Source organism: Lepisma saccharinum, chromosome 7 (assembly GCF_977018435.1).
Source record: "Lepisma saccharinum chromosome 7, izLepSacc3.1, whole genome shotgun sequence".
In the NCBI taxonomy this organism is placed as follows: Eukaryota; Metazoa; Arthropoda; class Insecta; order Zygentoma; family Lepismatidae; genus Lepisma; species Lepisma saccharinum.
In genome coordinates this window covers 90,212,620-90,235,315 of record NC_139235.1, presented here as the reverse complement: position 1 = coordinate 90,235,315, position 22,696 = coordinate 90,212,620, and the positions used below count along the sequence as shown (strand labels likewise).

At 36.0% G+C, this 22,696-nt stretch overlaps 1 protein-coding gene across 2 annotated transcripts in view; it reads left to right on the top strand.

Annotated features, from left to right (window-relative positions):
• Positions 1-22,086, top strand: part of LOC145990005 (peroxisomal acyl-coenzyme A oxidase 3-like) — a 53,457-nt gene extending 31,371 nt beyond the window's left edge. For both annotated transcript variants that reach the window (XM_083125590.1, XM_083125589.1), the window contains exons 7-15: positions 652-767; positions 1,716-1,879; positions 3,427-3,549; positions 4,753-4,873; positions 6,805-7,035; positions 8,715-8,869; positions 12,677-12,812; positions 15,445-15,599; positions 16,908-22,086. In XM_083125590.1, coding sequence (XP_082981716.1) covers positions 652-767; positions 1,716-1,879; positions 3,427-3,549; positions 4,753-4,873; positions 6,805-7,035; positions 8,715-8,869; positions 12,677-12,812; positions 15,445-15,599; positions 16,908-17,009 — 1,303 coding nt within the window. In that variant the 3' untranslated portion in view covers positions 17,010-22,086. The remainder of the gene's footprint in view (positions 1-651; positions 768-1,715; positions 1,880-3,426; positions 3,550-4,752; positions 4,874-6,804; positions 7,036-8,714; positions 8,870-12,676; positions 12,813-15,444; positions 15,600-16,907) is intronic.
• Positions 22,087-22,696: the final 610 nt, after the last annotated feature.

Sequence of the window (22,696 nt, the reverse complement as noted above, 5' to 3'; positions counted from 1 at the left end):
TGCACCTCACACCTTTCAGAAACATGAAAAATGTACATTACAGCATGTTATTTCATATTTCGTGTTTTCGTCAAAAACGAAATTTGCATGCCTCTACTAATGACTCAACCTGTCCACCAAAGGACCTGCATTTGAATCCCAGTGCAGGGCATGCCTTCCTTTATCAGTTTCATCTAATCATAGTTCATCCTCATTGCCATGATTAGCAAGAAGTGGTAGAAATGTGGCCCAATATATGAAAAAATCATATTCGGACTGACTGGATTGTCCTCTGTAGCAGAGTGGTTCACATTTTATGCGGGAGAGTCACAGGTCCTAGGTTTTGATCCTGGGTAAGACACGAATGTGTCATTGTGCTCATCTCAAAATCTATTTCAGCTAATCATCATTACAACAGGTCAAAAGTGGTGCAAGAGTAAAAAAAAACAATAAGGAATTTGCATATTTGGATTGGCATTATCATGTATGTATAATCATATGAACCTGTTAAAAAATGTGAATAGGACAGATGAAGATATTCCCCCACCCAGATAATCTGAAATCCACATATTCAATGTCCATTTTTTCCCCTCTTTATTCTTATTGTCCTAAGCATTCATTTTATTATTTAATACCAAATGTGAAATGACTAATAAATTTTCTGTTTTGCAGGTTTGTGCTGTTTGATCGTTACAGAATTCCCAAAGAAAACCTACTGAACCGAACAGGGAATGTTACGCCAGAGGGAGATTATGTGACACCTTACAAGAATCCACAGAAGAGATTTGGTAAGATCCAGTTCTTATGTTTAATCATTTGAACTCATAAAAATGTGAATTAGAAAGATATAGAAGTTTCCTAGCATTCAAGAACTAATGTCCCACTCATCTTCAGAGTCAACTCCATTTAAAACTACTTTTGTTTCCCATAATCCAGGTGTAGTTGGTAGGCCAATCATGAGAAGTGTCTTCCATGTACTCGTGGTTGAATTTTGTCATTCAGGCCACATCCAGTTCAAGCCCAGTGTCTCGGTAGATATTTTCCCTGTGGAGAAATTTCGGCTGGGACACTACATGTGAACTGGATCCTTCAACAAGGAGCTCAGATATAGAAGGCGCACCAGGATTCTCCCAAAGAAAACATATAGTAGCCAGGTTGACTCATGCTTGAACTTGAATCCCTAAAAGTGATAGTGATATTAACTATCAAAAACTTGAAATAATTCAAAAGGTATCTGAATAGAAACTCTTACAGTATGAAGCAAAATTCTTGGATGATGTGCGGTATGGTATAATCTAATTGTCTGCGGCTTTTTTATGTGATGAAATACAACTTTTTATGCAGGGTATACATTGTTTGTACTGGCGTAACATGCTACAAAGTCAGAGTTACCAGGTTTAAACCCTAGTCAAACATGGTTTTGTCATTGTTTGTCCCATCACAAATTTCTTCAGTTCCTGATTCATCCTTAAGAGCACGAGGAACAGTTTTCATGCCCAGCCTGTTGCGAGAACCCGAAACTGCTGCTCCTCCACCAAACTTGCCCCGCAGCAAGGAAGTTTGGTGTGAAACTGTCATTCTTCGCCTTAACATCGTGATTAATCCAAATGGTGCCAAAGACAAAACAACTACAATAGATTCAAATATGCAATCTTTGTATTACAAACCTGAGAGAGATTTTAGTATTTATCATGTGCGATTGATATTAATGGACACATGCTTTCTCTTTTATGTAGGTGCATCTCTCGGGTCTTTGTCAGCTGGTCGAGTGGCAATTGTCAATCTCTGTTCTGCCAACATTGCGAAGGCAATAACCATTGCAGTCCGATATTCTGCCGTCCGGAAGCAGTTTGGTCCCACGGAAGGAGTGGAAGTTCCCGTTTTGGAATATCAAGTTCAGGTTTGAGGTTACTGCTGCAATTAATTTTGTAATGCTTTGAGTTTTCTGAAACAACGGAGTAGTTTGAGATTGAAGGAAGACTGAACAAATACAGTGCAACCTCAATATTACATTTTTCAGAGGACCAATGTGAACAACTTAAAATCCAGGAAAATGTAAAATCGAGGAAAACTTGTAACATTTTGCTGTGTTGGAACCATGAAGAATAAATGTAAAATCCGGGGCTCCTCTGTAAATATTCTGCTGTACTTGGAGTTCCTAATCTTCAAGAATGCTAAATCAGTGCTGGTGTTTACTTCCTGATGAGATTTAATTGTTGCATATTAATACCATGCTTAACTTTGATCTTTCCAGCAGTCTCTTTCATAAATTCCTGTAATTTTCAAAAATCATAGAATCCCCATGGAATTTTCAAATTGTGAAAAGTTAAATTTGTTTAGAACTCTTTAAGCATTATGTCAGAACTGAGCTGATGCCAGTTTTACCCAGTACCCCAATATTTGGAAATGGATACAATTTAAAGTATTTCAGAATATTTATAAATTTTAAAATATATGTGGGTGTTCTGAAAAGTTGTTGGCCTCTACCATAGATGGTGATGCTATTTGCAAGGTTTTTTTTTCCCCAAGTTGGTACATCTGTCTTAAGCATATGTGTAAAATTGCAAGTCATTTTATTAAATAGTTTCTTTAATAAAGCAGTCTGAAGCAGATTCGTTGCATGTGTTCCTTACAATGGATAAAATTGATGCATCATGCAGTGATTAAATTCCATGTAAAAGAAGGTTTAACACAAAAATAAATTCATTCCAAGTTGATGTAAATGTATGGGTACTCTTTTACTCCTTCTTCAACAATAAAGAAAGTGGGCTGCTGAATTTAAACAAGGCGGTACAAGCCTTGAAGACGTTCCATGGGAAGACCATCCGAGAACATTGAACAAATATATGATATTTTATTAGATAACCGGCAAGTAAAAGTGCATAAAATTGCTGAGGCTAAAGGTATAATAATAATAATAATAATAATAATAATAATAATAAAAAAAACTAAAAAAAACTTGTAGGATCTATTTTACGTGAAGAATTGCTTATGAAAAAACTTTGTACAAGATGGGTTCCACACTTGCATTTTCTTGTTGCTATTTTTTAATCTCATTATTCATCGTCATCTATATTCTCATCTCATTTCTTTTCCTTAAAAAACGTAGTGTTGAAATGCAACTTATAGCAAATAAAACTCTTATGATTGCTGCATTTAATATAATTCATTAGCGACCTCAGTGGCTGAGCATGTTAAGTGGTTGGCTTTCGATCTTGCCACCAAAGTTCCCACGTTCAAGTGCCGACTTGTGTGCCCTTCAGCAATTGCATCTAGTCATCACTCATCCTCATTTTAATGATTAACTAAAAGTGGCAGAAAAGCTGTGTTGAATAACAAAACTACAATACACAGTATCATCCATGACGTATGGAAGTTGGTTATTTTCAGTTTCATAATTGTTTTTGGATATGTAATGAAAATAATGATGCTTTGCTTTCTTTCCAGAGGTGGAGACTGTTACCCTACCTAGCTGCTGCATATGCATTGAAAAGTTATTCAGATTTCATATTGCAAGTTTATATGGATTTTGTTGTTGGATTGCTTATGGATGAAAATGCAGATACTCTTGTAAGTGCAAACAACTTTTATTCATAATTGGGAAAAGAGACGCGGTAGTATATAAATAAGGAGAAACTAGTACTCACTTTATCCGCGAAACTGTTTTTTCTTCTCTGTTCCATTAATACGAACAAAAGACGCATGCCTAGCAACAGTATAGCGAGTTCCAACGAGGATGGTGGCAGTGGCCACTAAAATTAATATAACAGAGAAGAAACAACAGTTTTGCTGATAAAGTGAGTACTAGTTTGTCCTTATTTACAACTTTTATGTTCATGATTTTGAGGGTACAGTCAGTTAAGGTGCCATGTGAAAAGAGCGAGGAGCAGGGTGAACATATAGACAGTATTCTAATTGTGCCGCACCATGACCATTCGGTCTAAGGCATTCATGCTTTGGGCTCCAGCTATGGGACGCACACAGGTTTGTCTCCGGGGGAAAGTGTTACAACTTTTCTTCTGAGATTTCGGCCTGTGTATGGGACAGGTGGCCATCCACCATTGTGAGAAAATTGCACAGCTACAAATGAGTAGCATAACCCGGTCATGGAAACCTACAAGAGCAATGGGGGTTTGTGGTGCTGCCCACACATCATGCTGTCAACTGGTTGGGTGATCTCCCACCTTGGCAGTCAGTAGGAAGGCCCTGCCCCTCATGGGCTATTGTGCCACGGATTATTATTATTATTATTCAAATTGTTCCTGTATATTCATAAAAATAATATTAAAGTGGTAGAATCACTTCTAACACTAATATATAATATTTCAGTATAATTTGCTAAAAAATATAATTTAGTTCCCTATGGATTTTGGTGACTCACTTTCACCATCCACAGAAGGCTGTTGATTGATATTTGGGTATTAAGCATAAGAATGAAAATTATCTATTTTCCCCACAACTTTGGCTTGATTTGAGGCTGCCACTTGCTGTTGTGCTCAGATTCTTTTGTTGTTAGTTGATTATTATTTTTAAAAATTCTCAAGGTTTATCACTTTGGTCACTTTGTCATATAAAAAGGTTAGAACTTTGTGTTAACATAGTGACTATTTATAGAAATATTGCATTGTTAATTATTGAGTTTGACTGATAAATTGATGCACTGACATGTCTCTTTCAGATACCATTGAAACGAACTGATTTTGTATTTTTTGACAAAATATCTACAAATGTCATGAAAATAATCTTGTCATCCCCTGTCTCTCTCTCATGTAGAATGATGTTGGAGTGGAGATGCACAGTCTTTTGTCCTCTGGCAAACCTCTGACTAGCTGGACATCCCAACAGGCTATTCAGGAATGTCGAGAAGCTTGTGGAGGTCATGGTTATCTGAGAGGTGAGTGGATAATGTAGTGTAAACTTTAAAAATGGATCAGAGCTTTTCTAGATGACCTTGTTGGCTGACATGGACTATCATTTACATTTGAACATTTGCAGAAGGTAGTCAGTGTACACTGCTACTCATAGCTTGTAAAATGGTCTGAAAATATCGTCAGAGTATCTGGTAATGATATTTGGAATAAAATTAAATGCGTAGTTCACTACATGAAGTAAGCCATATGAGAAAACACTAACCCCAGAACACTAACATGTTTTTAGCCAAGTGTAGTTACTAACCCTTCGTCTGACAGACTACTTTTTTAAAAGGGTGAAAGACCACACTCAAATTTGAAATGATTTTTTTTTACTTACATATCTTTAAAGAATACATAATTATAAACACTTTAAATACATTTTGAGAATTTATATGTCCGTTACACAGTCATAGCAGCACTTTGCCTGATGTTCCCCACAAATCGCTCTTGAGCACTTGTCACTTCAGTATCATCTGAGTCTATTGTATATCCATGCTCCACGTGGTCTGAAAGTTCACTTCCATTGTCACCATCTTCATCACTGAAATCTTCTTCCAATTCCTTCAAAATGCGATCTTAATCTGTTTTGCACGCCGTGTTACTAAAGAAGAATCTACTAAATATATACTACGTATATACTAAGCCTTCGTCTAGCAGACTACGCAAACTTAAAAACTAGCAAAAAACGTGCACGTACGGACCTCCTGGTCTTACCGCACCAACAGCTGGTGCCCAACTGAAGGTACACGGAGGTGTGGGGCACTGCGGGCAGGGGAAGTAGGAGAAGTAGAAAAAACCGGCAGTTCACAGTAGCCTGACAGACGAAGGGTTAGTGTTCTAAGGTTAATGAGAAATTTGCATTGTTTATTGAGCATATATTTTTTAATATTTTAAGGCACATGTTATTTTTATTTGCTTTCTTCCCACACAACTGAGCTGAAATTGATGACCATGTGAACATGTTTCTTGTAGTAGCCAGACTTTAAATTTAATCAACCTCGATTTTATGTTTTTCAGAAGACCAAACTGAAAAAAGCAAACTAAAATGCAGGAAAATTTTCTAACATATTGCTATTATGGGATCATCATCGTCTTTATAAAATTATAACTGGGTTATTGGATAATAGAGAGTTTCTTCACCAAATATGTTTCAATGCTAGCACATGTAATTTAAGAATAAGAAATTTATTGCTATATAATATCTCTAAAACTGAAAAGTACAATCACCATTAATTAGAATGATTAGTATGTATAATAGAATAACATCCACAAATCCAAATATTGATTTTAATCTTAACATTTTGGAATATAAAAATGCTATAAAAGCCACGCTTAACAGAGATACTTTCACAAATGGTTGATTATTTATTTTATGTATTATTTATTGTAGACTGTGTTCTATATGTATCCTTATATCCACATAAATATGTGTGTGTGTGTGTGTGTGTGTGTGTGTGTGTAATGTAAATATATGTATGTGGATAAGCTTATGGATACGTGTCCATTAATATGTGTATGTATTTATTTCATTATTGTTTCTATCCTATTATGGTCATATTTATTCTGTACATTCATGAGAAATGGGATAATATTGGTTGTGGATATATGGATAATTTATGTGTGTTGTGTATATATATATTTCTGCAAGCACATAATTACTCTTAAGTTATATAAGTATACTTATGTTATAGTTAATAACTATATAATATATATGCGTGCTATTTAATCTCACTTATATTCATATTCACATTATTTATGTTATATTAATGCCTCTGTAATTGGAGATATCCTTTCTCTGTAGAAGGCAAATAAATAAATCACGATTGATTGTATAATGCAGGAAAATGTATAATCCATTAACGTAAAATCGGGGTTCCACTGTATTTAATTTTGGTGCTTCCCACTCTTTCAGTGGCTGGCTTTGGTGACTTACGTAACGACAATGATGCCAACTGTACTTACGAAGGAGACAACAATGTTCTGGTACAACAGTCGAGCAACTGGCTGCTGCAGGGCTGGGCAGACCGGAAGGCGGGGAAAACCTTTAACTCCCCTCTAGAGTCTGCAGCATTCCTCAAGGATACCGATAGAGTTTTGAAGACGAAGTTCTCAATTCACAATATTGAAGAGTTTACACCAGAGAGTAAGTGTTGCGTTTTAATTATGATGAGCATTTGAATATGATGCGAGTGATGTATTCAAATCTCAAACTTTACGAATTGGAAGGTATAGAAATAAAATATTTCTTAATGCATTGACTATACAAATATCAGGATCAACTCTAAGACTATGATCTCATTGGATGGATCTGGTTTCAGCAGAACTTTGACACCACCATACACAGCCTGAAATAGCAGAACAAACACCGTGTAATTACCATATTTACGTGTGTGTAATGCGCACCTTGGTTTTTGTTGGGGAAAAGCAACAAACCATTATATCTTGTATGTAATGTGCAGTACAATTCAGGTTCAAGAAATGGCTTTCTTAGTTGTAGGTCGTAAAGCTGTTACTGGGCCGATCATCAAGAGTGAATGGCATCATACCTATTCAATGAGTCGCCTGTTATGTGGACCAATATGAGAATATCATGCCACCTCCCTGCTTTCCCTCCACTGTGTTTAGCATCCCAAAGCTTTCTCTTCTGTAATCACCTTATTTATTCTCTATTAGAAGAAAGCGAGATTAAATGTACATTATGGATTTGCAGCACTCGGGAAGTTATTTTCTACTATTTCTCACCTGACAAATTCTGCTGATACACCTCCCATGTGACAGAAAAGGTGTGTGCTTGAATTCTACAAGAAACTGTGCTGCTTTTTCTTGATGTCTCAAAACTCTCCAATACAAAGTGAAAAATCACTGAAAATAATCATTTCACTTTTATAGTTTATTTTTTTAAAAAATTATTATTACTAAAGAAATCTAATCTGGTAATTTGTATTTGCACCTTTTGATATATACATGTTATATGCAGTGACATAGTTAAAACATGCGTGGTTTCATGTTGGCTGTCTGATTTATTCTGTGCGTAATATGCACTACAGTTTTTTGGAACAAAAATTTTGGAGGAAGTGAACATTATACATGAGTAAATACGGTAAGTTTAGGTGGTCACATTGGTGCCAAGCTACTTTGGCATACGTGCCCATGTTCGTCGACTGCTGAATGGAACCAAATCCTCAGCTGAATTAACCAGAAGTATAGATAGTTTTGTGCATTTTTATACTAGCTTCTTGCATTGTTTGGGTGGTAATAGTGGAAAGTGAAAACTTTATTGGCTATGTTTATGAAAGTAAACATTGAGACACATCTGCCAAGAACTGCCGCAGTCAGGAGCCAGGAAACTGTAACTAAAAACTGCAGGCCAATTTCATAGCACAAGCAAATATTCGTTAAAAAATATTCATAAATAATTTTAGAAATCTTCTGGCGATTTGAATAGATACAGGGCGTGGGACCCTTTTTAAAACTGAATCAGCACTAAAGTGACTCTTGTTCCAGCAGCCTTGGAACAGCATTTGAAACTCATCACATTCCTCCCCTTCTATAATATTTTTTCAGTGAAGGTTTTTCATTTCCATTGGAAGAAATGCAAGCGTAAGTAAAATGTTTTCGTTCCACACTACAACGATGACTGAATTTTGAAGAAAGATATGTAAGAAATAACATATTTGGGATACAGCATTTTGCTGCTTACATTAATAAAAAAAAAACGAATGTAATAATATGCATACAAGGAGATGTCTCTCTTATATTTATTAAGTGTTGTTTCCATATTGAAGTATGATGAGACTGAAATTGTCTTATTTCGTATTACAGCAATCTTGGAGATCTACGAGTGGCTCATATGCTACCTGCTCCAATCCACAGAAGCAAAACAGAACTCACTCCAGAAACAGGGACTGGACTCATTCTCTGTGAAAAATGAAATTCAGGTCTTCCTCGCAAGGACTTTATCAATTGCGTACATTGAGGTAAGCTTTGCTCTCGTGCTTCCCCAGTTGGTTTACATTGAGAAGTTGTTTACACTGAAAACCTATGGAAATCAACTTACAAGTGAAAAAGCCAGGGAATTTTTGTAAAATTGTTCCAAAATCTGGAAAAGGGAGAGTATTTTATATTTTTGATTCCCAACTCTTTTTGCCAATATGTAGTATAGAAGTTCTTTTGAGGGCTGAATTGATACAATAGTGTAGAATTATATGAGACATGGTGGAGTACTTGATTAGTGCATCAGATTTGTAGTAAATTGCATATTTATAAAAAAATTGGTTCCTCTTTCAAGTAAACACAGTTGAAGTAACAGATACTTCCAGGTTTTCTGTGTAACTAGTAAGTTTTCATTAAACGCTAATGTAAACATGATTTGCGATTACTTTATTTGTTCCATGCTTTGATTCAAATATAGTTGAAACTTGATTTTACATTTTTCAGGGGATCAACCTGAGAAAACAATTGTAACATTTTACTATGTTGAGACTATTGAATGTATAATATGGGAAAAGGTAAAACTGGGATTCCACTGTACATGTATATCTTAGTTGTGAACAAACTGTAACAGTTGGTAAGAAATTTGAAAACATCAGAATTCGGACAACATAAATGAAAGAAATCCATCAAACAAAACCCCCCGATTTTATTGCAATGGGTTTCAGGAGTTATACACTTTTGTTTGAACTGGATTTGCTTGGTTCAGTTGGGTTGGTGCAAATGAAATGTCCGGCCCAGGTGTGTCATTGCCAAAGGCCAAAAAAATCAAAACTACAATACCTGGTTACTCAAAATAGTCGCCGTCTGCAGCCACACACTTTTGTCATCACTCAGCCAACAATTGGATTCCATGCCGAAAGAAGTCTGGAGTCTGCGATGCAAAGATCTCCCCAACGGCATGTTGCACCGCCCGATCATCAGCGAAGGTCTTCCCTGTCAGGAAGTGATCGAGATGCCGGAAGTGATGGTAGTCAATGGAAGAGAGGTCGGGAGAAAATGCTGGATGAGGAAGGGTTTCATATTGCAACTCATGTAGAGCCTGCACCGTCCTTTGCGCGACATGTGGGCGAGCATTGTCGTGCAACACGAGGACACCATGTCTGTGGACCATTGCTGGATGCTTGTGGAGAAGTTTGTGGTGCATTTCATGTAGTTCAGCACTATAACAATTTGCATTGATGGTTTCACCTCGCCTGAGAAAGACATGATGGATCACACCCACCATAGACCACCATACCAGCAACAACACCTTCCGTGGGTGGAGAGGTGGTTTCGGAAACCACCCTGGACGTTGATCACGATCCAACCATTGTCCTGATCGTTTATGATTGTCATATCAGATCCATTTTTTATCTGAAGCTTCCACGGGTTTCCTGAGGAGCTCATCCGAACATGATGTTGGTCGATGGCACTGGGTTCATTTTGCAATTCTGTGTCACCGGAACAAAATTTGACAAACCAGCAGCGAATGGTCCGTTCATTTACCATTCCTGGCCCAAATGCACTGTTAGTGTTTTTGGCGGCTTGCTGATCAGAATGTCCCAGTTTGAATTCGTAAAGACAAATCACTCGCAATTGTGTGTTCTCCATGGTGCACTTTCAGTTGACCCTGTTCAGCAACACACTGCCTCCTCACTGTCTGGGTGCTCCAGCCTGTTTGCTGGATGTATACAGAGTTTATGACGTTAGACCCGTGACCTCAGTCAATCCCTGTGTTGTGTTGTTGAGGTGAGTTTCCCACCAGACGTCAAAGTGGACATTTCATTCGCACCAACCCAATACTTATCTTCAGTTACCAAAAATGCAAAAATATCTAAAAATAGAACTCCCAGGCTACTTTACGTAGCCACACGTGTCCCATGTGCGACATGTGGTGTTCTCAGATTAGCAGCGAGTATTCTACAAAGAACCTGCTGGTATCAAAAATAACTTTCAGCCTGTAAAACCGGTAGCGGAGGAGAGCTTAGCAGATTTTGTACCCAGAAATGAAAACTAGACCTTTGTCATTTGGACATTATGGAAATATCGCAGGCACAAACAAACATGTATACACTTTTTTTTACAATTGCAGCACTTACACAAAATGACACTTTCATACTTACAAAATCAGGAAACCAGCCGACGAATGCACAAAGGAACCATTAACCTTATCTGGGGCCTTTGTTTCACCACAACACTCACTGAGCTTGTGGCAATGGCTCATTTTTTGGGGAAAACTGACTTTGACGGTACACAAACACATTCTACAGCCTCTCCTGACTGTCATTGGAGTTGAAGGTGTTGGATGTCTCCTGCAGGCTTGGATAAATATGGATTCACTTCACCATGTATCCGGCAGACCAGCTAACACAACCACGTGGCCATATGCAAGGTGATCGGGAATCATAAACTATGCATTTTCCCAATTAAGCACCTTTCAGCACACCCGAGTCCCGATTTTTGTGCACAGATAGATTTTCCAACTACTATCGGCACTGTTGGCCTATAGTATCTTGTTTCAGTTATTAGGAAGTTTGGGGCCATTGTGCCAACTCGCGTATATCAAAAAAAGCACACTCGTTGCTCGAGACCTTGCTCGGTCAAAATCTAACACACAAGTAAGAAAGTGCGAGTGACAAACTTGCACCATAATAAAGAAATTTGCTACTTTCCTCATGACGTCATAGCTTGGGATGACCCCCATTGGCTGACTGAAGTCACATGTGGCTTGGATCAAGTAGTTACAAGTCTGGCCACCAGGTGTCAGGCTTGAACAGTGACTTTTTAAGTTCCTGGATGTATTTATAAAAAAAAAATCGATTTTTAGGCATATTTTTACTAGTTGACTTAAACAAATGGTATTTTCAAGATAAGGGGGTCATTCTGCACCTGCACAAATGTTACCTTGAAAATGTGTGAACAAATAAAAATTTCGTCTAACATGTAAGTTATAGTACATGGTGCTCATGCATAAAAATTGCCTTTTGCATGGTGATAATGACTTATTTTGATGAGAATTGCAGCTTTTACTTTATTTTTGGCTGGTTCTCATGGTTTTTGGGCATTGCCTTTGATTTCCGCTTGTAGCAATAATAAACAGACTGGCTTCCCATGGCATTTTGGCCATGGTAGCAATGAGCCTTGTACTTGAGTGGAGTAGTGTGGTGTTTTGTTTGTATTTAGGGATGTATGCCCAATCCTTGATTGGTCATATTATTTTCCCGGATTTTACAGTTTCCCACATTAAACATTTAATCTTGATGGTCCAAACAGCAAAGTGAAATGAAATTTTCCTCAATTTTACATTTTGCTGCATTTTAAGTTTTTTTCAGGTTGGTTCTCTGAAAAACATAAAAACGAGGTTCCACTGTATTCTCAAAACTTTGCTTCAAAATGTCAAACAAGTGAGAAGTAGTCACAAAAAATATATGCCTATATTAGTGTTTAATATAGAGTTAAAGTGTATTAAAACCAACACAAGTTCAATTTACGTTAAAATACCTGGAAATGTGAAGAAATTTATTTCTTATATAAGAAACAAAAGTATATTTATTCCTACAAATTTTATTGACTCACTGCCACCATTCATAAAGTTACCGTGAATTCATTTATATAGGAAGTGAAATTTGAGCTTGTCGGTGCTATGATTATAAATCAAGGAATTTGTTTATTTATTTTAAATTTCAGATTCAGTAAACTGAATGACCATTTTATAGAGGAACTGTAATGAACTGTTTGGTATGTGTCTGAGAAAGAATTTAAATTTGCTTTCTTGTATCTTAGCACGTACAAATATTCACCTATCTTTCCAGCATTTCCTAATTCTGTGCTTCAGGAAGAGGTACCTGTCCAAGGGTCTTGACGTGAGTCATCAGAGGGTGATGCAAAAGTTATGTACTCTTTACGGATTGTGGTGTTTGGAGAGACACCTTACAACACTATACGAAGGTATTAATTCATACTTAATATGCCAACAGTTTCATTTGAACTTTTTTTTGTTATCAGTTGATATATACATATCACTTTATCAATGAAAAAAATCCAAACATTTTACTGATCTGTAATGTTTTTATAAATAACGTAATTTCTTCCGTTTTTTCCCTTATTTTTATGAACATACAGGTATAATTTACATCCCCTGGTTTTGAAAAGTATGCAATTTTGTTTCAAAGGCAAATCTCATCACAGTAACCTGGTTACATTCATTAATTAAGGAACCTAACAACCTATTCAGGTTTTTCATAGAACGTATGTATTATATTTTATTGGTTCTCTTTTGGTATTGGCAGAAATTTTATATCAGTCCATATCATATTTATTTTTCTTTTCTTAATAAGGATTGTAGAAACTACAATATTTTGCTTGATGTTATTGATACCAATTTGGAAATAATATAAATAAATGGGGAAACCTCGTGACAAGCCTGCCTCCACCTGCATACATTCATTGGTATAATTATTAGTATTACTGATACACGGATATGCTGGTACTGATAGAATAATATAATTAATCTGTGCCTCAACATGTCTTAACTTGCATGGCTGTCACAGGCACATATCTGAAATTAAAACCATGAAACTACTATTGTGTGTACATTATGTATTAAGCTAACAATATAACATAAAATTAACTTTCAGCACAAGAAATTATGCGAATCAAAAAATTATGATAATTCTTTATTCATCGGCATAGAAGTCAAGCCTCTCCATTTTCTTTTGGTCTTCCACCATTCATCTCTTTCCACAGTGTTCCAATCTTGTCCTCTTCTCCTAACACTCTCCGCTATCTGCTGCTTCCAATGATACCCTTGGCCTTATTCCCACTCCTTGTGCATTGTAAGCTCTTACTGGTAGCCTTTCTGCATCCATCCTCTTCATGTGTCCAAACCATCTCATCTGTGCCTGATCTATCCTGTCCTGAAGCTTCACCACACCCACTGTCTGTCGGATATCCTCGTTCCTTATTCTATCCCTTCTAGTCTTCCCCAATATACTCCTTAAAAATTTCATCTCCACTGCCTGCATCTTTCTTTTCTCTCTGTCATTGTCAAAGTTTCTGCTCTGTACGTAAAGTACATAGTATGTATTATATATTACCTTTTCGCATTTCATAGGTACATCCCTGTTCCATATTAATCTTCAAATGCTTTGATCGAGTCCACCTCCGATTTGTCCTCTTCTGTTTACCTCCCCAACTGTTCTTCAACTTATCTCAGTTATGCTTCCTAGATACTACTTGAAACTCTCCACTATCCTCAACTCTTCCATGTCCATTTTTGTTCTTGGTACATTTCTGGCTCTGTTTCTTGTTGTTATTAACACCTCACTCTTTTCTACGCTGAATTTCATTCCTGTCTCTCTGATTTCTTCATTCCAACTATCAAGCTGTCTCTGTACTTCTTCACTGTTTACTGTTTACCATATTACTAGGTCATCAGCGGACAACAGGGCCTTCATCACTTCCTCTCCTATCGTCTTCCCCACCTCTTAGGAGAGGAAGAGATGAAGGCCCTGTTGTTCGCTGATGACAATGATATTCTTTATTGAACATCTCTAATAATAACAATAATAATAATAAAATGGTGAATCTGAGGGAAACTGTAGGCTATTATAAAATAAATTTAAAATACTATTGCACTGCTCTGGAAAAATATGGAGGATTCTGGAAAACTCATGGAAAATACATTTCCGTTCACATGGGAATCCTGAGTGCAGTTACGTTTAACAATATGTATAAATTTGAGATAATCTGAATATTGAAAAAGTTGGTCTTACATTGCAAAATCAGTTTTACACACAAATTTAATGTATTCGTAGCGGCATGCAAATTTCGTTTTTGACGAAAACACGAAATATGAAATAACATGCTGTAATTTCATGTTTCTGAAAGATGTGAGGTGCATTTTTCTACCCTGTTTTGTCACGAAATAATGCGAAATAGACTCTTAAACACGAAATTTACTGTTTATATACAGACGCGACACTTTCTGAAGTCTAAAGTATCCTGCGAGTTATGCAATTCACGGAAAATTGATTAATTCTGCTGTATATATTTGAGAAGCAAAAATGGACCCTTTAACACAGGAATAAACTTAATACTCTGGTAACTACATAAATGTGCTATTAGAAGGGATAAGTTTATTTTGTGTAATAAGTGGTTTTTAAATCAAATTTAGTATTATATTCACAATTTTAGAACCAAAATGTCATTTTATGTAGCATTTTTGATGTGATTATTCACTGCTATAACACTGAAATTTTATTTTATTTACCACTTTTGAACCCGAAATCGACTGTTTTTGTACTGAAATTTTGCTTTTTTATTTACCAAAAATATGTGCCCCTATGTATTCAGAATGTGAAAAATCATTGGTTGGATTTTGCATACTTTACAAGATACGACAACTACTGAAAAATATCTACAGGTATTCAAACTTTTGCCTTAAGAGGTTGATGTTCACCGACATCAGTATTTGTATCAGCTCACTTCTGAAAATGTTTAGGAAGAATAGCTTTATCTAGTGATTTTTCAAATTTCTAATGCGTGGTGTTTGTTTATTTGTTTTTAACATTTATTTTAGGTGGCTTTGCCAATGGCCCTAGTTTATCGACGTTGGTAAGAAAAGCAATTTTGCATCTATGTGACGATCTGAAACCCGAGGCCGTAGCTCTTGCAGATGCTTTGGCACCTCCCGATTTTATCTTGAATTCTGCCTTGGGCAAGGCTGATGGACAGGTATGTTATGAAAAGCCTCTTCTCTTCACTAGACATCAATGCTCTATTTTATTTATACTTTTTTTACCTTTGAATATATATGATGCTGAGTAAATTTTGGGTGTGTTTTTCCAGAAATTTATGTATGTATGTATGAGGTTGTCAAAGAAAAAAGGTGCTTAGTAAATGGACTAGGTACGGTATTGTTTCACCAGGTGCCAGTGGCATGCACTTTTGTGGTTCAGTTGACCAAATGGTGTTATGGTCTCTGGGGGTAAGGAGTGACCCCAAGACACCCAAATGTAAACCTCACTTCCGTTTAGTACACTCTGAACTGCATTTTTTAGACTTGTGGCCAGTACGGACTTGTGTGCTGTCGATATGTGTTTGTGATTGTCCCTTCATCTTATCATCTCTCTTCTCAATTGGCCAGAAGTGGAATAAAAGCAAAGTAAAATAAACAAAATCAATTCTCTAAAATTATATCCCAATTCTCCAAACATCGCATACTTTCATGAAACAAACCAAAGAAGATAAACAAGCCCAAGCTGACACAGCCGAACCTGAATAAAAAGAAGTAAAAAGACAATTTCACATTGCCAAAGTGCAATGTAGCAGTGCCATCGCATGTGGCAAAATGGGGATGGGACCGATTAATCGGTACTCTATCGGTATCGGCCGATATAAGCATAACGGTTTATTGGTAAAATTACCGATTATTTTACCAATCCGATATATCGATTATTATCTAATAATGTAGTGCAAAATTCTGCCATTTTGTTGTAATTTTTATGAATAATATCCATGCCCTACTTTCTAAAAAAGTAAATGTCTAAATATGCAACTCCTTTTGCACTGCAGTCACCTTGAACCACACATTTATTAAGGAGGTCAATGAACCTTTCAGGTTCTTCAAGGACCATTTCTAATTTTATATCGGATCGGTAGAATATCGGTTATCGGTAAATTCTATATGGGTATCGGCCAAAATTTCATATCGACCCATCCCTAGGCAAAACATTAGGTAATGGGTAGTCAGTAAATGATATGAGAGTCACATAAGCTTTAATGATTGCCAGCTTAAAATGTGTCAAGTCGGTCCCTGTGGCAGAGTGGTTAGCACATTGTCCTACGAAGCCAGGGGTCCCGGGTTCGAATCCTGGCCTGGGTATGGGTGTTTGTGAGTGTCAATTCATCAATTTCATCACATCATCATTCATCCCCTTTTTCGCAATTAGTCAAAAGTGGTACAAAAGCGATGTAAAAAAAATAAAAAGAGAATAGTCAAATTAGGTAAGCAAACTTACTTTATCGTATTATCTCTTCTAGGTGTATAAGAATCTGCAAGCAGCCTTGTTCCAGGCACCAGGTGTGATGGAGCGACCAAAGTGGTGGACAGAAATGGTTCAGAGCACCAGGTCAAAACTCTGATTTAACACATGGGGATACTTTAGCGGGACCATTAAGTGTAATACTCAGTGGGTAATTTGTAGCACAACTAGCTGTTTATATTTGCTGAGCACCAAAATGGGGGGGAGCTTTTCTTCATGGGAAAATAGAGATGATGCCCTGCTGTGATGTTCCTACTTGAACACAGTGTGAGGGATTCCAATCCACACTTACACAAGTTTCAACGCAACTTTCTCTTCCTGTCTAGCACAATGGAATTTTTACCTGTGTTATTTAGTTTTTGAAAGATTCCAAAGCGAGAGGTTTTCATTATATTTGCAGGTCCATGAAATGGGTGGATATTCTGAACGATGTCATCACTTCATAATCGTCCCATGTTATTATTGGAGTAATGAAGCATTGTTCAATATTGAAAAGATTATGTGCCAGGTGTTTTGGTTGCACTGATTTTGTAAATTACCATAGATGCACCAGTGCATATGATGCACCCCCTTTTTTGTACACATTTTTGAGGAAGAAGCTTTATCACTGAATATTATAATTAATTTGCAGTATTTCATATATAAAGTAATATGTAGGTCTGCTTTCAGCAAATAACTTTTCTAATCTAACTAGGATACATTTTAATCCGCAAGGAAGCAAGAAAGAGATCGTCTAACTCAGGACAGAAAATTTCCAGAAATGAATGTAATCAAAAACTGAGTATTGGCGTATAAGACGTACCCTGTTTTTCAGACCTATTTTTAAAGGAAAAAAAGTGCATATTATATTCCGGCAAATATGGTATTTGCACAGTAATTTATCTGTGATTGTTGTAAAGTAGGTGATTTGTCAAGTCATCATTCAAGTATAAATTGTAAGCAAAAGTATTCAATTTCTAAAATTTGATTTGAGTAGAGAAAAGTTCCAATGTACACACCTTAAGGTGTGAATTTCTGAACACACCTGGATTTTTCCTCAAGGATGAACAAGGATTCCTTAATGTCACCTTGTTCACCCCTGAGAAAAGACCAAGGTGGATCTGAAAATTTTCATGAAATTTAAGTTGTGTGTTACAATAAAGGTGTGAGCTTTACATGCATGGTGTCTGGCACCTTGCATATCACTAGGATTCAGTCGATAGTGTAAAAATTCTCAGAAAACAATCTGAAAATGATTTTAAAAAATAACCTAGAAAGTTTCAAAAGTAATTGAATTAAGCTGAATTTTTCATAAATGACTTAAAGAGAGTTTCATTTATGTGAAAGTACTTGAATGAACCTAAACAGGATGTTTATCATTTTAACTACTGAAACTTAGGGGCATAAAAAAAAAAAAATAGCGCTGTTGTACTATCTACCAGGGTGTCATAAATTAGTAGTGTTTCTGGGTATCACGTTTATCCTTGCACCATGTACAAATAACAGGTGACTTTTCTGTGAAGTTCAGTCCATTGAGGTCTGTGGTCCTTCTTCAACGTCAGCCAGCGATGCAATCCCTTGTTAATACCAGAAGGCTGGCGAAAGAAAACAACTTCTAGTGACGCAATTGTCACATCTTCCAATGGACTGAACTGTCTCTCAAAAAGTGAACCTTGGAAGGAAACATGGAAATCCGATAGTGCAAGGTCCGGGATATAGGCCAGGTGTAGGTTTTTCAGGCTATCGTGTTGTTGCACCTTTCTTTTTCATTATTGCTGGATAATACTGGAAGAGAAATGTTTGCGCACTCGCTGCAGCTAGTCAGAAGACAGGGTACTCAAAAGTTCTACCACACACATAACATTGTCTTCTCTTTGAACCACCTCTTAAACCTCTCCCCCAGGGTGAAGTCATTGGTTTCCAGTCTCGAGACAATAAAGAAATGTGCACTTTTCATCATTGAAGATTTGCCACCAAAACCTGTCATCATGTGGATTTTGCACCACAGACTTTTCCCAAAATTCTTATTAAAAAAATCACTAGTCGTTTCTATATTATTAGTTTTTCCTATAGTTATGATGTCTCATACTGAGAAAATTTGTGTAGTTCACCAATATAATTGAACACACACACACATGTATCATAAAACACTTTCAAATCAGGTTATAGTTTGTGTAAGATGTGTTTACATGACTACAAAATGAATCATCAATCTGCCAACTATCTCTCTATATATGAAAGCAGTCTTAAACAGTAAGGTTGATAAGTTGTCATCTGTGACTATTCTGTCGGTTACATTGCTATCTCACTGTATTCACTTGTCTGTGCTACAGTGCTGCATAGAGGCTTTTTTGCTCGATCGTCTAATAGTTTGCATGCACGTACAACCGTAATTTGTCTGTGGTAGTGGACCCTCAAATATGGATCGTGAAATTGAAACTAAAGTGGACATAGTCATCATCTCTATATTAAAATGCAATCTTGCCAATATACAGTAGAACCTCGATTTTACGTTTTTCAGGGGACGGAGCTGGAGAAACTTAAAATGCAGGAAAATCTAAAATCAGAGGAATTTTATAACATTTTTGCTATGTTGGGACTGTCAAGCTTGAATGTATAGTGCGGGAAAATGTAGAATACGGGAACTTAAAATCAAGGTTCCACTGTAGATGATTATGGGCTGAAACTACCAGCACGAATTTTACACATATATTTGTACGATTATTGTCACATTGAAATGATATTTGATATTCTATATATTGGAGTGAATCACGCTCGAGCGTGTAAGATTCGATCGAGTTGGAGCGAGCGAAAGTGGTCCAATGCAGTACTCTAGTCTGTGCTATTTTGTTATGTGGCAAGATTTATATATTTTTTCAATCATGAAGGTTTGGAAGCAAAATGTTTCATGTTGCATTTTTGAAAAACAATGAAGACATTAAGGTCTTGATATTTTTTTTCTTTATGTAGACATATAGCTTTAAGCTTTTCAGCATTTGCATTTTTATCTTTATTAAATAAAATACATATCTATGTCTAATATTTCATATATTAATGGAATTTATTTAGTTCAGAAAGACATATCCATTGGAATTAATAGGTGATTCTGTTGGCGTTTTAAATTTGTTACAAAATGTCTGAAATATCTTCCTGGCAGCAATTTATCTATAATTTATTTTTAGCGGCTGACAGAGCTGCTGCAAATTTCCTTTTCTTGCCTGTGATAGGGATGTATAGATGTTGGTGACATATCCAGTTGGTGCTATTATAGTTTGAATTAGTTTTTTCTTCATGTAATGGAGATTTATTTTCACTTCTAAGGTTTATATTCATTCTCTCTTGTTTGATAAAATATGTAAATGTATTTGTTGATGGTGCATCAAGTCTCGTTTTGGGTGTGTAGGAGCTTTGTCAGAGGTTTGCAATTGAAGTATGAAACTTCTAATGTTGGTGTGACCAGAGCAAGGGTTGTAAAGTAGTATACTTGTATATTTTTCTAATTTTTGTAGTGCAGTAAATAAATATTCATGATAAAAGTCCAACATCGCAGAATTTTGGTAGGTTTTAGTTAACCCTTGAATTGAACATGTCCTTCGAATAGGGCAGGTTATTTAGTACTCTTGTCTGTGGCTGATATATGCATATTAAATATAATTTAGTCCTAAAATCTGCCATTTTGTATTCATAAAAATATAATTTGTATCCCTTGGTATTTCAGTCTCCTAGTTCAAAATAAACTTTCAGGTTCTTATGGAACATTTGCAATTTGTAGATTATCAGTATTGGTAATTTTTATGTCAGTAGTGACAAAATTTTATACTTTTTATTGTGGTGCTATTTTTATGTTGTGTACAGATAAGACAAGTCAGTGTATCACTTGTCTGTAGAACATCATACGTAAAATAATAGAAAATCTCGTTAATAATTGAAGAGCTCGAGTGTAAAACATGGTGATATTTTGGTTATTTTTGAGTTAAAGTAAAATGTGCCATCCTTCAATTTTCGAGTGAAATTGCCATATCATACAACTTGCATTGGACTCAGTGAAGCCTTCTGAATTTGATAAAGACAGTATGAAAGCAATTTATCTACAGAGTAGCTTGTAATAACTTTTTTGTAATGAACTCGGAAATCCAGTATAAATTGCTAACATATACCTCTGAAGTAGATTAAGTCACCGTATATCTTTATTTTTCGGTAGCACATAGCTCAATTCCTTCCTTTTCATACAACAATCAATTCAGAAATGTAATCCTTTCAGAAAGTGTTGCGAGTAACATTGAAGAAATTTTTGTGTCAAGAAATTAAAGAAATGGTTTTCCATACAATGCTAAAGCCTAGTCATATAAGTGGTAATTGGTCAGAATTCAGAGACCAGCAAATATGTTAACCACAACTCCTGTGCTATAATTCACTTCTACTACCCTGTTATTTTCCAGACTCTGCCCTTGGAACTTTCAACAGTTCATTAGGAATTTTCAATATTCTGTCTTAATGTGAACCACTTTATTAATGAACCTCAATTTAAAAACCTTAGGCCATGCTCTCACTTATTCCATATAACTCTTTTGTGCACTGTATCATGAGTAAGACAATCCACACTCAGTGGAATATTAAACATTGAGAATGCATTATTTTTTAAAGTAAAATAATAAAAAAATCTGAATATTTCAGTTTTTGTGTTTTCTAATTGATGTATGTATTTATACATAAATATATATATATTTTTAAAAAGTTTAGTAAAGAAGTGTAAGTGCTGTATAAAAAAGTAGCTTTACTTGAACATAGCTTTATTCTTGGTGAATAACAAAACTATACTGTGCAATGCGAGTAGTGTATTTGTTGCTTTATGTTTTCTAAGGTAAGAAAACTCTAAACATTCCTTGTCATTATTGTGTTTTAGCAGTTATATCTGCTTTCTGTATTTGTACTTAACGATTGTAGATATCATTGAATGGATTTGTTGTGTAAAGAAAAAAATAATTGTTTAAATGGTATGCAATGTGTGCATTCTAGTTTTTTCATATACAGAGTTTTTTTTTTCCAAGATCTTTATATGATTTTATGCATCATGGATTTTTTGTATGACTTTATAGGGATCTATACAGGGCCAATATATTCAGTTTTAGTAAGATTATTTTTCATGGTATTATTACTGTTCTTTGTAAATTATGGAAATGAATGCATAAATAGGATGATGTATGAGCATTTTTATTTCTGTTCAAGTACGAAGGAAGTCCGTAAATAGTCATGGCATAGTTAGTTTTGAAAGGTGTCTGTAGATGACTGTATGTTCCATGCCGATAAGTTAGGAGATTTTATATATTTCCAGTGCATGTGCATTTTTTTGTGGGGACAAGGACTTTCTGCAAGTTAGTGTTGCATACAGCTGTCTGCGAATGCTTTTGGAGTTACGAGATTGAACGTGAGTTGTGATTTTGGCTGACAGAAGGCTCTATTTTTATGTTCATTTGTTTTTGTTTCTTTTTTAGTAGATTTCTGCATGTGAGGTTGCAAAAGTTTGCAGCATCTTAGCACAGACCTTTTGCTGATCTACATATATTTTCAACTTGAAGTTAGTGCCTGTATACCTTAAGAAGAATAAGTCTTTGGGGTCCACATGCAGTCACTTATACGAGCCACTGCGGAGGCCTTTCCACCCATTTGACTGAGAACTGAGGCCACTGTCAAACTTTCTCCTCCATTAGTAAAGTTGCTGGTGTGTTAAGCATGCACAGAGATATTTAATTTTCATGTGCCGAGAAATTTGTGTAAGTTTTAGGCTGACGGAGGGCAAGAAACCAACCA